The sequence below is a fragment of the Scylla paramamosain genome, chromosome 16 (assembly GCF_035594125.1).
Source record: "Scylla paramamosain isolate STU-SP2022 chromosome 16, ASM3559412v1, whole genome shotgun sequence".
In the NCBI taxonomy this organism is placed as follows: Eukaryota; Metazoa; Arthropoda; class Malacostraca; order Decapoda; family Portunidae; genus Scylla; species Scylla paramamosain.
The window spans coordinates 11,865,001-11,880,000 of record NC_087166.1 but is presented as its reverse complement, the minus strand read 5'-3'; the positions used below and the strand labels follow the sequence as shown (position 1 = coordinate 11,880,000).

Genomic DNA, 15,000 nt, shown 5'->3' with positions numbered 1-15,000 from the left:
CCTCTCCCACGCACGTAATTCACAGCAGTCTCTCCTTCAATAGGTTTTCTATATCACCTTTTCTCTTTCCTCCCACGCCTTCAAACCCATCCCGGACCCCCTTTCTCTCCTTCCCACACCCCTCCAGACACCTCCAATCTCTCTCTCCGTGTTTCCTTCCCTCCTTCCTTCCTTCCCTCCCTCCCTCCCTCCCTCCCTCTCTTCTATAAGTTATCTCGTTGACATCTGAGACAGAGAAATTTGATCATTCGCAACATTGATTTCTTTGCACGGATGAGATATAGGGGAGAGAGAGAGAGAGAGAGAGAGAGAGAGAGAGAGAGAGAGAGAGAGAGAGAGAGAGAGAGAGGAGAGGAAGAGTGTGTGTGTGTGTGTGTTAGGTAAGAATGAATGTTAAGAATTGATAAAATATGTGTGATTCTTAAAGTAGAAATAATGATCATAGTGATAGTGATAATGATAGTAATAACAACAGTAATGAAGTTAATAGTGTTACCAGCAGCATTCTTGAACTCTCGTCTTTTACTAATAGCTGGGATAGTTCGTTAGCCATAAGGAGACAGATAGATACGTGTATTGTAATCATTATATTCAATCACCAGTATTATCTGTGAGTGATGTAATGCAGATGGAAATAAGGAGGTTCATGTATTCATCTGTCTATTTATCCATTATATCATTATGCTTATTACCATTGTTTGTTTTTGTTTTTTTTATTATTCTTCGTGCTTTACCGGGAATGAAATATATACGCCTAATGTACGAGTGTGTTGGATAAATATAATGCAGATCCCAGCAAGGCGGTCTGTCTGTACACTGATCTACACACTTATTAGGATCTTTCCACTTGATATTTTTAGTGGGGCTTGTGTTCTGTTTGCGAGACACAGAAGAAAGAATAGGGGGTTAGTTTTGTCTTGTTTTGCACTACAGAAATATTTGAGTTTAATAGAAAAAAGGCGACTTAAAAGATCTTGATTATTAAAGGAGAAACTGTCAGACATGGGGAAGATACAAGGTGAACAGAATACAGGTGACAGAAGAGAGAATACGAGGTTATTCTCCAGACCACGGAAATATTTGAGATGAATAGAAATATGTGTCTGAAAAGATCTTAGTTATTAAAGGAGAAATTGTCAAGCAGTAAAGGACAGGCAGAGAATACAGGAGACAGAAGAGATAGAAGAAGAGATGAAGTTTGTCTGTCTTTCGTCGGACTACAGAAATAATTGAGTTTAATAGCAAGAATTAGTGAAAAGTTATTGATGCTTAAAGAAGAAGTTGTCAGGCAGAAGACTTCAGGCAGAGAACAGCGTGAGTGTGAGGAGTTACAGAGCTACCACGAATGAGGCAAGAACTACTAAAATACCTATACGAGTTTTATACAAAAATATCTGAAAACTTGATCAGAGAAGAAATTATCGCACTGAAGACTTAAGATAGGGAACAGCGTGGGTGTGAGGACTTGTAGAAGACTTACAGAGCTGACAGGGATAAGGTAGGCGAGTCTAATACGAAAAAAGTGTCTGCAAACTTGATGATTAAAGGAAAACTCGTCATGCTGGAGACTTAAGGTTGAAAATAGCTTGGTTGTGAGAAATTACAGAAGACTTATAGAGCTGACAGGGATGAGGGAAGGACGTTAAGGGCTCGCTGTGGCCATTCACACGGCATTGACCCTCCAGTGACCGTGTGAGGCGCCGCCATCTGCCTGCCGTGCCGCTGTGAGGGAGGCGGGGGCGTGGGAAGGGATAGGTAGGCGGGAAGGCGAGGGTACGTCTATAGAGGACACTAACTTGCTTCCCGCTCTCTACCTGTGATTGCCTCTCTCTCTCTCTCTCTCTCTCTCTCTCTCTCTCTCTCTCTCTCTCTCTCTCTCTCACATGTTGGTTGGTCAGTTTTTATACTTTATTTGATTAACGTTTCTCTTTTTCTTCTTTTTTTCTTTTATTTTTTGTTTGTTCTCGTTCATTCAGTGGCTCGTGTGTGTGTGTGTGTGTGTGTGTGTGTGTGTGTGTGTGTGTGTGTGTGTGTGTGTGTGTTTATGTGTGTGTCAATGTCCTTGAGTGCTACAGATAACTACTGACTTGGTGTAAACAAGTCTCTCATTTCTTTGTTTTTTTTTATTGTTGTTGTTGTTTTGTTGTTGTTTTCTTGTTTATCTCCACACGTTGTTATCAGGGACTGGGGTAACCTTCACTCACACACACACACACACACACACACACACACACACACACACACACACACACACACACACACACACACACACACACACACACACACACACACACACACACACACACACACACACGAATGGAGAGAAAATATATATAGATAATGTGACTCACTTCTCCTCGCTCTGACCTTTACACTGACCTTTCCAGCAAAATCAGACACAGAGACACGCCTTCCCTGACACGCCACCACCCCTGTCACACGCCTCCCTCACCGCTGCTTCACCCCTGCCTCACCCTGCCTCACTCGCCCTTTCCTTCCTCTCTCTCTCTCTCTCTCTCTCTCTCTCTCTCTCTCTCTCTCTCTCTCTCTCTCTCTCTCTCTCTCTCTCTCTCTCTCTCTTCCTTCCTTCTCCTCCTTATTACTTTGCCTTCTCTCATTTTATCCCTCTTCTTTCTTTTTTTATTCTTCTTTGTCTTCATTTTTACTTCCTTCCTTCCTCTCTGTCTTTGATTTTTGTTTCTTTCATTTCTCTTGCTTCATCCCCCTTCTTCCTTCTTTCTCTTTCTCATTTCTCGGCTTTCGTTTTTCTCTCCTCTCTCTTCGGTTCTTTCCCTTCCTTTATTCTTTCCTAACTCTCTAATTTCCTTTACTTCCCTTTCTCTGACTTCATTTCCCTCTTCCTCTTCTTCCTTTTTTCTCGTTATCTTTCGCCAGGCTCTTCCTTCCTCTCTTCCTCTCTTCCTTCTTTCCTTCTTTCTCCCTCCCGCATCTCCAAGTCACTTCTCTCATTTCTCTCTCATCCTCTTCCTTCCTTTTTATTCTCCTCCATTCATCTCTTTCATTCTCCTGTACTTCTCTTCAACTGTCCCCCACTCCTTCCCTCCCATCTCTGCCCCTCCATCTTTACCTCACTCCTAAAGGGAAAGAAGTAGAAGATAACAAGAAAGGTAGAAAGAAAAAGGAAAGCGAGAGAGGAGTGAAAGTGAGGGGAGAATATGCAAGGGAAGAGCAGGAATGGAGGAAGGGAGGAAGAAATAAAGGAAGGAGAGATGAGAGAAAAATCCCCTGTAATTATTAGGTGTGAATGAGATAGATAATTACAGTGATTGAGGAAAAGAATGTGTGGTTAAGAGGAAGAAAGAGAGAAAGGAAGACAGAAAAAGAAAGGACAAAGGAATAAAGAGAAAGAAAGGAAGAAAGAAAGAAAGCGAAGACTAATATGAGAATGAAAGAAGGCTATAAAAGGAAGAAAGAAAGTATAAATTAACTGAAAAAAAATGGAAACTTATAAAGAAAGAACAAAGAAAAGAAAACAAAGGAAAAGAAAAAAAGAAAGAACGAAGAAATAACAAATGAAGGCGAAAGAGACGGAGAAGAAAGTGAATAAGTAAGAAAGTAAATAAACGACAAAAAATAAAAGAAGGAGAAAACTACAGCAATGATAAAAAGAAAGAAAAAATAAAGTAATGATAATAAATTAAACACTCAGCGAAAAAAATAATAACGGAGGAATCAAGTAATGACACCAGAATGGGAGGAGGAGGAGGAGGAGGAGGAGGAGGAGGAGGAGGAGGAGGAGGAGGAGGAGAAGGAGGAGAAGGAGAGGGAGAAGAGGAAGGAGGCTAACGACGCAGAAGTGGCCAGGGAAGAGGAGAAAGAAGAAGAAGAAGAAGAAGAAGAGGAGGAGGAGGAGGAGGAGATAAGAGAAAGAAGAACAGAGGTGGAGATTATATTCAATCTTTCATCTCTCCAAAATAAAGAAAGTTTACATGAATATTTGATGGAGGAAAGGAAGGAGGGAGGAGAGCGGGAGAGAGGGAAGAAGGGAGGGAGAGAAGGAAGCGAATAAAGAGACATTGGGAGACGGGAGGAAAAGTGGAGGGAGGGGGAGGGCAGAGGAGGAAAACGGTAAACATACACAATTGATCGCAACAACTCCCCTTGATATGTGTAGCCTTTTGTGTATGCTTCCTCCTCCTCCTCCTCCTCCTCCTCCTCCTCCTCTTCACAAAAATTCCCACCTTCCCCACCCACATTTAGGCAGGTAAGGAGGCGTGGGAGGGAAGTAGCGAGACAGACAGAGAGAGAGAGAGAGAGAGAGAGAGAGAGAGAGAGAGAGAGAGAGAGAGAGAGAGAACCGTCACTCTTCCAGTATTCTCACGGGTGTCAAAGGAGCAACATTACATCGAAGATTCAACGGTAGCTGCATTTTTCCCTTCCTTCCCTCTCCTCCTCTTCCTCCTCCCACGCATTCAAATTTCTGGGATCTGAAATCATTGTGGTCAAAGTCTAAATCTCCCTCTCCATTCTATTCCGAGTCTTAGGAGCATTAGGATTACAGGAGCCGCAGGGCCAGAGGGAGACCGTTGGCTGGGCTGCGAGGGACACGGGGACACGGGTCACTGCCTCCTATAGCCACTTGGGGACCTCTGCTTTGGGGTCTTCAATGTGGAATGAAATGGTCAGTGGTGGTAGCTGGGTGGGTGGTAATGGTGGGTAGTGGTGGTGGTGATGGGGTGCGAGAGAGAGAGAGAGAGAGAGAGAGAGAGAGAGAGAGAGAGAGAGAGAGAGAGAGAGAGAGAGAGAGAGAGGGGAGGGGTGAGGAGGGTACAATAAACAGTAGCAGACGTGTTGGCCCCTGCTAGGTTGTTTGTGATGAGTTACACTAAGTATCTAATCTGAGAGAGAGAGAGAGAGAGAGAGAGAGAGAGAGAGAGAGAGAGAGAGAGAGAGAGAGAGAGAGAGAGAGAGAGAGAAACAAACCAATAAGGAAAAAGAGAAATGAAAGAAAAAACAGAGAAACAAACCAAGAAAGAGAAAAAGAAACCTGAGAAACAGACAGAAGCAGACACACCGACAAATATACAGACACAGAAAGAGAAAAGAAGAAATAGAGCGAAACAAAAACAGACGGACAGATAAACAGACTGACAAAGAATAAGGACAAAGTAAAGCAGAGGTGCCAACAATTAGACACGAAGCAGGTATTAATTAATCTTGCAAGTCTCCCCGGGTGCTCCTCCTCCGCGGGGGCCTCACGACACAGCGCGCCCTCAATCGGTAATGAAATATCTTGGCCAGTCTTAGGCTTTGCTCTTGTGTAATATGATAATGCTAGAGGAGGAGTAGGAGGAGGAGGAGGAGGAGGAGGAGGAGGAGGAGGAGGAGGAGGAGGAGGAGGAGGAGGAAAAAGAGGATTTTGTCTCTATCTATCTATCCATCTAGTTGCGCTGTATATGAAGTGAGGAGCTTGACTCTCTCTCTCTCTCTCTCTCTCTCTCTCTCTCTCTCTCTCTCTCTCTCTCTCTCTCTCTCTCTCTCTCTCTCTCTCTCTCCTCTCTCTCGCCAGACTAGCCAAACATATGAGGCTGTTTCCTCCCCTTGTGGCGGCTCTCTTGGAAGTTAATCGCCGGTGCTTTCGTCCCTCGAACACGTGTGACTCGTTGGGGTCATTTGGATGCCAACACGTCCCTCCCTTGCTTTGCTGCGCCTGTGGTTCGCTTAAGTAACGCTGAGAGCTTCTAATACACAACTTTATGGGTCTTCTTGCTGCTTCTGGTGGTAGTAGTGAGGGTCTGTACCGGGATTATGAAGAGGCGAGTGAGAAAGAGGAATTGGGTGTCTTATGAGGGTACAAGTAAGGGAGATGAAGATGATTTTGTGTGTGTTTGTGTATTTAAGAGTGTTGCTTTAGAGGTATAACTGTGTGTGTGGATTAAAGGACTGTGTGTGTGTGTGTGTGTGTGTGTGTGTGTGTGTGTGTGTGTGTGTGTGTGTTATCTTACAGTGTATTACGAGGGTAGAGATAAGAATAATAAGGATGATTTGGATGTGTTTGTTGATTTAAAGGAGTTGTTTTTAGTATTTTATGTGTGTGTGTGTGTGTGTGTGTGTGTGTGTGTGTGTGTGTGTGTGTGTGTGTGTGTGTGTGTGTGTGATATTGTATGGTGTTTTAGGTTCAGGTTAAATTGGTTTGTTGTGAACTTAACTGTACTGAGTGAAGAAATGGTAACTGTGTTGTGTTATGATTTATGTAGTGTATGCTTCGTTTGCATTGTGTTCTTTGTTAGTAAGTCTCTCTCTCTCTCTCTCTCTCTCTCTCTCTCTCTCTCTCTCTCTCTCTCTCTCTCTCTCTCTCTCTCTCTCTCTCTCTCTCTCATGGTGGTGTTATTTGCATTTTTATATTCTCTAATGTATTCAGGTCAAGTTTATATAACTCTTTGTATCAACACACACACACACACACACACACACACACACACATACACACACACACACACACACATACACACATGCATAAGCCTAATCTCTCTGATCTAAAATGTTCTGAATTTGTCATGATCACAGTGTGGTGGGGATAACAAGGGTGAAAATGGTGTTTGTGGTCTTACTCTTTGTCACCCATTTCACTTTGTATCTAACTCGCTCTCCTCCATTACATTCCCCCATTAGAAACTGTTCCATTTAAACTGTATATCACCTGCACCCACAATATAAACCTGTATTCTCAAACGCTTCTCTCTCTCACCGTGACTGTTTTCAAAGGCCACAGAGACGATTAACCGGGTTCTCAATAGCGTTTCTCCTGTTAATAATGTAGAAATCTTGTCAGTCTGTCACTACAACAGTATAAATACCCTTCAATTACACCCTTTTGAATGTAGTGGAGGTGCGGTGGAGAGGTGTTTCAGAGCATGGATGATAGTAAGATCGGTCATATGAAACCATTGTAAGCCAAGAGCCAATTACTTTTCACTTCTATACAGGGACTACCTCGTGTAGGCCTGATGGCTTCTTGCGGTTTCTCTTATGATCAAAGTGTTCGGGTCTTAAGAGAGTGTTCATGATTCTAATGACAGTTAAACAAGGACTCTACATCATGGGAAAAAACACTGCGAGAACTTGGGTAGTAATCTTTGTGGTGTTTCAAAATTGTCTTTATGAGAATACGGAGATACATCAACTTAAGAATCCACCCATCCATCTACCATCCTTTGTCTATCCTTCAATCGACCATAATTTTCGTCACCTATTCACTTACACACTCACCCACTCACACAATCCCTCCCCCTTTCTCTCTCACCCATCCACTCACACACTCAGCTACTCTCCCTCTCTCGCACCCTCTCTCTCTCACCCTCCTGCAGAATCCATCTCTGGTCGTCCCTTTCATTCCCACTAGAAGATCAGCTGTCGATAGTGGCTCGGTCTTGTTCTTTATCACTATCCTCCCCTCTGACCGCTGACACTACTACTCCGTCCTCTCTCTCTCTCTCTCTCTCTCTCTCTCTCTCTCTCTCTCTCTCTCTCTCTCTCTCTCTCTCTCTCTCTCTCTCTCTCTCTCTCTCTCGCTGACGTCAAGGTTCGTGAGGTGAAGTCCGTGGGATTCGATCTTGTAATGGTGTCGTCGTAGCTAATCACTCTGAGTCGCCCTATATTCAGTCTATTGTTCTTGCACACGTCTCTCTCTCTCTCTCTCTCTCTCTCTCTCTCTCTCTCTCTCTCTCTCTCTCTCTCTCTCTCTCTGCGCCTGTCCGTTTATTCCGTTTTTTAAGCCAGAATTCCATGAGAAAGAGAGAGAGAGAGAGAGAGAGAGAGAGAGAGAAATCCATAATGGCGGATAAACCATAGTATATCAATCACCGAGGGCCTGTTTTTTTTTTCCAAGGGACGAGACAAACTTACATCACACACGCTGCATTAAGTTCTATTTTAACCGCAGTGTCTTTCAGGAGAGCGAAAGAGAGAGAGAGAGAGAGGGAGAGAGAGAGAGAGAGAGGGGGGGGGTGCAGTTCCAATTTCAAGACACAATATACAGACAGCGTTTACACATATAGGAGCTCGCATTGACTTGGTAGGAGCATGGTGACTTGGCTTGATTAGTCGCGATGGCCGCACTCACTGACTCGTTAATCAAGACGCTGAAACACTCCTCGGGGTGGCCATGCACATATGAAAATTGAGTCTTCCAGAGCTTTAACCCTCTAATTAGTCCTCAGTCTGATGCTCACTTGTTTGCGGCGCGCGACGAGACTCTCAATGGTGCATTACATATTGTTCGTGTGTACGTGAGGCCGTGGCGAGGGCGCGCTGGGGGCTTGGGAGTGGGGCAGGGTGGTGCGGCGACTGCAGCGGCCATTCAGCCATCATTTGGATCACACAGTAAACACGTACACATGCCGGCCTGATTATAGAAGCAAACACTGTAAGGCAAGCATGCAGAAGTAAGTCAGACCGGGAGAAAGGCAATAAATAAAACACAGACATCACGACGGAGGGAGAGATGCTTGTTAGGGGGCAGAAAGGCGAGCGAGCGAGGCAGAGGGAGGGAGGAGGAAGGTAGGGAGAAGAAAGGAGCCTCGACCCTGCTCTCGGCTAATCGGCCCCAGAATGGTACTGCCCCTTCAAGAGACCACTTGCCTTGCTCGGCCTGAAGCGTGTCTTGGGGGAGGATTGAGCCCCTGATGAGGAGATGCTGCCCATTATTTTTGTCTGAAAAGAGCAGAACTCGGTTAACAGCGGGGCAGCTCAGACACAGCAGCTGAGAGCATGGCCAGCTGAAGGCTGAGTGACAGCTCTCAGATCAGACAGACTGCTGAGGGCAATGCTGTTAAGCCGCTGAGAGCTCTCTGGTTTGTATGGCTGATGGCAGTTTGGGACACCTCATGGCAGGTGTGTGCATCTGATGGCAGTTTTGGGCAGATAATTGCACATTTGTACAGCTGAGGGCAGATTTTATACAGCTGATGGCAGATTTGTACAGCTGAGGGCAGATTTGTACAGCTGATGGCAGATTTGTACGGTTGATGGTAGTCATTTTTAAGTGATATCGTTTTTGTGCAGCTGATGGCAGACTGGCACACCTGATGGCAGGTTTGTACAGCGAGTGGCAGGACTGATGGCAGACTGATGACGGCTTTGTGGTAGGCGGGCTGTCACGCCGCGCCTCAGAGGGGCAAATAATTCCCCAAAGGAAAAACAGACTGAAGGACACGCTGTCGAGGAGAACAGGACAGCCAGCGACATCCTGTGGGCGCGAAGTCCTTGACGAAGGAGCCAACCTTCCTCCTCCCTCCCTCCTTCCTTCCTTCCTTCCTTCCTTCCTTCCTTCCCTCTGTCCTTCCCGCCTTACCTTCCTCCCCGAGGGCAAACACCACCACCATCACCACTACCACAATTACCACCACCAACAACAAACAAATCTCCCACCACCACCACCATCACCACCACCACCACCACCACAACCACAACCACTAACATTGTCACTGCTGTGTTTTAGGTTCCTGTATAGCACGCACACACACACACGCACACACACGCACACACACGTCAATACAATACATACATACAGAGACATACCATAACATACAGAGACAGGTAATTGAAAAGAAGCATGCAGCAGTTCGTGTGTGTGTGTGTGTGTGTGTGTGTGTGTGTGTGTGTGTGTGTGTGTGTGTGTGTGTGTGTGTGTGTGTGTGTGTGTGTGTGTGTGTGTGTGTGCCTGCCTGCCTGCCTGCCTGACTGCATACTATGAAGGTTATCCGCGGGGCTGCTCTGCGTGGCGGCGCTATCAGTCTTGCTGCGGTAATCACAGCACTGCCCCTGAGACGAGACGCAGCGAACACTGGCTTCCGGTTCGCCCCAAGGCTTCCGAGACCCCTAACCCCCTCACCACCCTCCCCAGCACCGCGCACCTCCCTAGCCCACCCTCACCCTATTTTCCCCCTTTTCTCCTTCGCCGCATTGTCCATTGTTACTTTATTTCATTTTCTTTCGTGCGGCGGTAGGAATTTCATTGATGGATTACTACACTTCCTCCCTCCCTCTCTCTCTCTTTCTCTCTGGAGCGCGTAATGCTTCTAACGTCTCCGCCAGTATTCACATCAAGCGTCAAATCAGTGAAGAAACAAAAAAAAAAAAGTGTTGTGCGGTATAAGAGATCGTCATTGGCGCGGAAGAGAGAGCAGGAGACACGCAGCAAGCAGTCACCCTCTAATGGTCGTATAATTCCCTCGTGTCAACAGCTTCACGGCTTGTCACCACTACCACCACCTCCGCCACCACCACCGCCACCTCCGCCTCCGCCTCTATCACCACCGCCGCTGCGCTTGTCTGATTCTGCGGTCGTTTGTCTCTCTGTCGTCCATCATGCGCGAAGATCAGGCGAGAGAGGTACAATGTTGCCAGGAGACGTGAAGGAAGTTTCGGTCGGCTTGAGTGCGTTGTGTGTTGGAGGTTGTGGGCTGATGTGCGTGTGTTCTGCAGGTCGCGGGGTTGTGTGGGGGAGCTGTCTTGTGTTGTGTTAGTTGTGTGAGGGGTTACTTTGTGTTATGCTAGTAGATCGTGTGAAAAACAGTGCTTTCTATTATGTTTTTTTTTCTGATTAACTCTTTTACTGGTATTTGGGAGATTTTTCTACAATTGTTAACCTCTCTCAGACGTCTTTCCTTATCCTACAGTCATCTCCCAACATCGCACTGGCTACAAACTGTAAAATCTATTTTTTTCTTTTTATCCTCTTCTTACTTGTAGATGTTTGTAAAGATTATATTCCTTGCTTTTAGTGATGTGAATTGTAACATATTGCGGTGGAAAGGTTAAGTGAAGGAGTTATCTTGTGTTATCTTCTGCGTCTGGTGTTGCGAGATTAACTGCTTGAGATGAACATAAAACCATACTAGTTTTTGCAAGCCTTCATAAAATTTACTTCAGTTTATTTGCGGTAAATTATTGGCTTGTATACATCGTAGCCAGTTGTAGTAGTTGTAATGTAATGCAGCTGCAGTAATACAGTGTTGTATTGTGTAGATATTTTATAATGCGATACCTTTTGTTACGAAAGTTAATTGCATCAAAAGCACAGTCCGAAAATACAAGTCATTAATGTATCGCAGTGTTTTAAGTATATGGGAATTAGCGTGTTTCCGTAGATATTACAGTTAATAATAATGATATACGTAATTCTTTATCGTGATTATGTTTTTAATGTGATTTAATTGTTAATTTTTATACACCTTTTTCAATTATTTTAATCTCTTGTGTAGTAAGTGAAGTACACTCAACTAGATAATTCATTACTTCCTGTATTGCATATCTTCACTAACCAATCGAGTAGTGAAGCTCCTCTCCAACTTTTGGTGATCACATTTTACAAGAATAAATCTTCGTGTGGCAAATGAAGTACACATAACCAGATTATCTTTTACTTCCTGTGCATATTTTCACTAAACCAATCCAGTCATTAACTTCCTCTCTAGCTTCCACAAACACGGGCGCCGGAAATACAAACACAGCGTTGTTACTTTACAATTCATCCCTCGTATATTCAGTTATGAAATACAGTTAACCAGATTATCTATTTGTTCCTGTACTGCATATCTTTAGTAAGCTAGCTGAGTTGTACAGTCTAACTTCCACAAACACGGTCACCGGAAATACAAACACAACGTCATTACTTTACAATTAATTTCTCGTATAATCAATTCGAGTTAATGTACTGCATCTCCTTAGTAAACCAATAGAGCCGTAAACTTCCTCTCTAGCACCCACAAACACGAGCACCGGAAATACAAATACAGCGTCGTTGTTACTTTATCTCCAGACAAAACTCAGGAGGACACCGAGCACACTCAGCACCAAAGCACGAAACACGTCACCTCCTTGCCGAGTTCATCACCAGCCCCGCTTTCTATCTGAACACTGCGCTATTAGTCTCGATACTGCGCCGACGTCACTAGCCTCCCGCCCCTCAGCCCCTTTCCCTTTGCCCTGCGCTTGGGTTTATCAGCAGGCATGGGTCTCAGGTGTCCCAGTGTCAGTCAGTAGAGGTATTTAAGCTCCTGCATCTGTGTATATGTTATTTCTGCACCTGTGTTATTATCTCGTGTTTTTTTTATGCTGACTTTCCTGATTGAGTTGTTTTCCTAGTTTGATTAGATTTTTTTTTTCTTTTCTTTCTTCTTCCTCCTCCTGTTGTCATCTTCGCCCTTATTTGTTGGCGTAGTAAATCGGTGCTGAACGCTCTTGGTAGCAATATACTATTATCATCACTATCATTGTGTTGGTGCAAGCAGTGATGATGAAAAGCTGACGTCATTATCACTATACATGACAAACACACACACACACACACACACACACACACACACACACACACACACACACACACACACACACACACAGACACACATAATTGCTAACTGAAATAAAAAAAAAAAAAAAGGAAAGGGAAGGGGGAACAAAAGTAAAGGGAAGCGGTGTTGACTGGCGGGCGCGGGAAGAATTTGTCTCAGTACCATTAGGATGTATATTTGGTTATCATCTGAAGGCTTTTTACTTATCGTTTTTACTCCTCGAGGCACTATCGCCGTGACTTACATTGCCGTGTTAGCTAAGCACTCTATACGACTCACCCACTCCTTCCCTTGCCCGCCCAGAGTGACTGGCCAGGATTTTGAAACACTTTCTCACCTCCACTACATTCAAAAGGCCCTAATTGCACGGGTTTTTATTTACTTTTTTTCTTTCTTACGGTTCTGGTGACAGATTAACAAGATTTTTGTTATTATCATAAAAAGGAGAAACAGTCTTAAGAAACCGACTAGCCATCTCTGTGGCCTTTGAACATAGTCATGGTGAAAGAGCAAAGCGTTTCTGAATACGTGCCTGTGTGTGCTCTCAGGCCCTTGTGATAATAGAGACCCGGGCCGTCCACGTGCTGAGGTGACGAGGGACACGCGTCACCACGGCGGCTGTTTAGATATGTGTATATTTTCTTATGATTTAATACCCATTCTGCTTTTAGGTGTTTTGTTTATCATGCCACAGGGAAGATGTGATTTTTGAAAGCGAGCGGTGGGAGTTACAAAGCTCAACACCTGACGGAGACGAAATGATACAGGTTCCCTCGCCTAACGAATCGCTTAAGGCGTTATTGCACAATGCAGTCATGCACACGGGGTGGGATTCTTCCGTGGCTTTTACGGAGAGGACAGAGCTCGGAGAGGCGCGGAAGGTGCGATCAGCGAGTGGTCTAGGCCTGTGGTGGGTAATGACATGCAAGTTTCGGAAGGGCTGTAGAGAGAGAGAGAGAGAGAGAGAGAGAGAGAGAGAGAGAGAGAGAGAGAGACGCCACCGCCACTTCACCGCGAGGCGCGAACGTGTCAGGCAAATACTCAGGGTTCCCATAACATTAGCATAGTGGCTAAGGGCGGCGCTGGCAGCTCCACTGGTGTCTTTACGACTGGCCCTACACTGGCAGTAACGGCGTTTAACCTTGTCTGTCGCCGTTAGCCGATGCCTACAGCCCTTGATAGATTTGTTATGTACCTCACGACACTCGCCGCTACGTGTTCCTCCCGCACCGACATCCCGCCCTTCCCGCCCCGGCCCGCCACGCGTGTTAAGGCAACTTAGCACGTCTGTGGCTGATCAACAGCAGCACGCCGCCCCGCCTGGGATGTGCTACTGACCGTGTGTGTGTGTGTGTGTGTGTGTGTGTGTGTGTGAGAGAGAGAGAGAGAGAGAGAGAGAGAGAGAGAGAGAGAGAGAGAGAGAGAGAGAGAGAGAGAGAGAGAGAGAGAGGGTAATCAGATTATTCCTATTTTTTTACTGCACAAATTATTATACATGTGTTTTTTTTTTTTTAAGATAAACATAAAACATCATATAGTTTTTATTTGTAACTTCACCGACATTTTCTCTCGCAGTTCAGTTATATAGATTTGTGTTATTTTTTGTGACAATTATAATGAAAATGTAGTTCTTTTTATCTACTTGTGGCATGACACAGATCTATTACATTTGTTATGCAAGACTGGAACATGTGTGTGTGCGAGCTTGTGTGTGTGTGTGTGTGTGTGTGTGTGTGTGTGTGTGTGTGTGTGTGTGTTTTAGATCTACTCGATAACTTCATCCTAGGTGGTCTGCTAACTTCTTACTCCTAACTTCACCACGCTGCGGCAGCGGGAGTCGAGCACTATTTTTTGCTGATGTTTACGAGTGTGCAATGATGGTGATGAAAGAGGAGGAAGAGAATACACGGCTCATTATAGCGAGGGGAACAGAGGAATGAAAAGGAGGAGGAGGAGGAGGAGGAGGAGGAGGAGAGCCAGGAGGAGGAGGAGGGTGGGTTGCGGGTGGCAGAGCGGGTCAGGCCAAGTTTTTGTCGCCGCGTTAATGATCGCAGTGGAGGCAGTAATGACGCTCTTGATCAGGTCCGCGAAGAGCAAGAACAGTGGGACACTGGAGGCGACACCTCACCCCCAGGCGCGCCCCTCCCGCCGCCCCGCGTGCCGCTGCCCAGCCCGCGGAGGACAAGGTTTTACTCGGCAGGTTTATGTAATGTTTCCATTTTAAGTAAACACTGACCAAGAATGTGGAGCATGCCCCCGCCCGCCGCCCAGCGCCCCGAGGCGGAGCGCGGCCTGATTGATGCACGCTCAAGTAATGTTTGCTCACACCTGCCCATTTGCTCTTTAACTCAGCCTCGTCAGGGATTCCGTATCGCCGTGTGCTGCCGTGTCTGCTGATAAGACTCTCGGGTGTGACGCAACACACCGTCGCCTGAACCTGACCCACGCTGACAAAAAGCCTGACATCCTGCCTAGGGCTTGTGGTTTGCCTGCAAGGCGGCGCACCGTCTTAATGAAATTGTAGTGTTTTTTTTTTCTCTAAACAAGACACGTGGTACTGGATGGGAAAGTGAGGAGTGTGTGTGAGCTGCGGGGCAGTGACGCCGAGTGACGTTTCGTGCATGGCTCGCCCAGTGCGTGCCGTGACACGTGCAAGGGAGCGTGGCCTGTGCGGGTGATGTGTCTG

General features: G+C 45.6%; 1 protein-coding gene across 2 annotated transcripts in view; it reads right to left on the bottom strand.

Moving 5' to 3' along the window:
• LOC135108041 (nuclear receptor subfamily 2 group F member 1-A-like) overlaps nucleotides 1–15,000 on the bottom strand; it is a 22,694-nt gene that overhangs the window by 6,544 nt on the left and 1,150 nt on the right. Inside the window, exon 3 of one of the 2 annotated variants that reach the window (XM_064018622.1) lies at nucleotides 8,602–8,673. The exons of the other annotated variant lie outside the window; for it this stretch is intronic. Within the exon in view, the coding sequence (XP_063874692.1) occupies nucleotides 8,602–8,673 (72 nt within the window). The remainder of the gene's footprint in view (nucleotides 1–8,601; nucleotides 8,674–15,000) is intronic. 2 annotated transcript variants of the gene reach the window in all.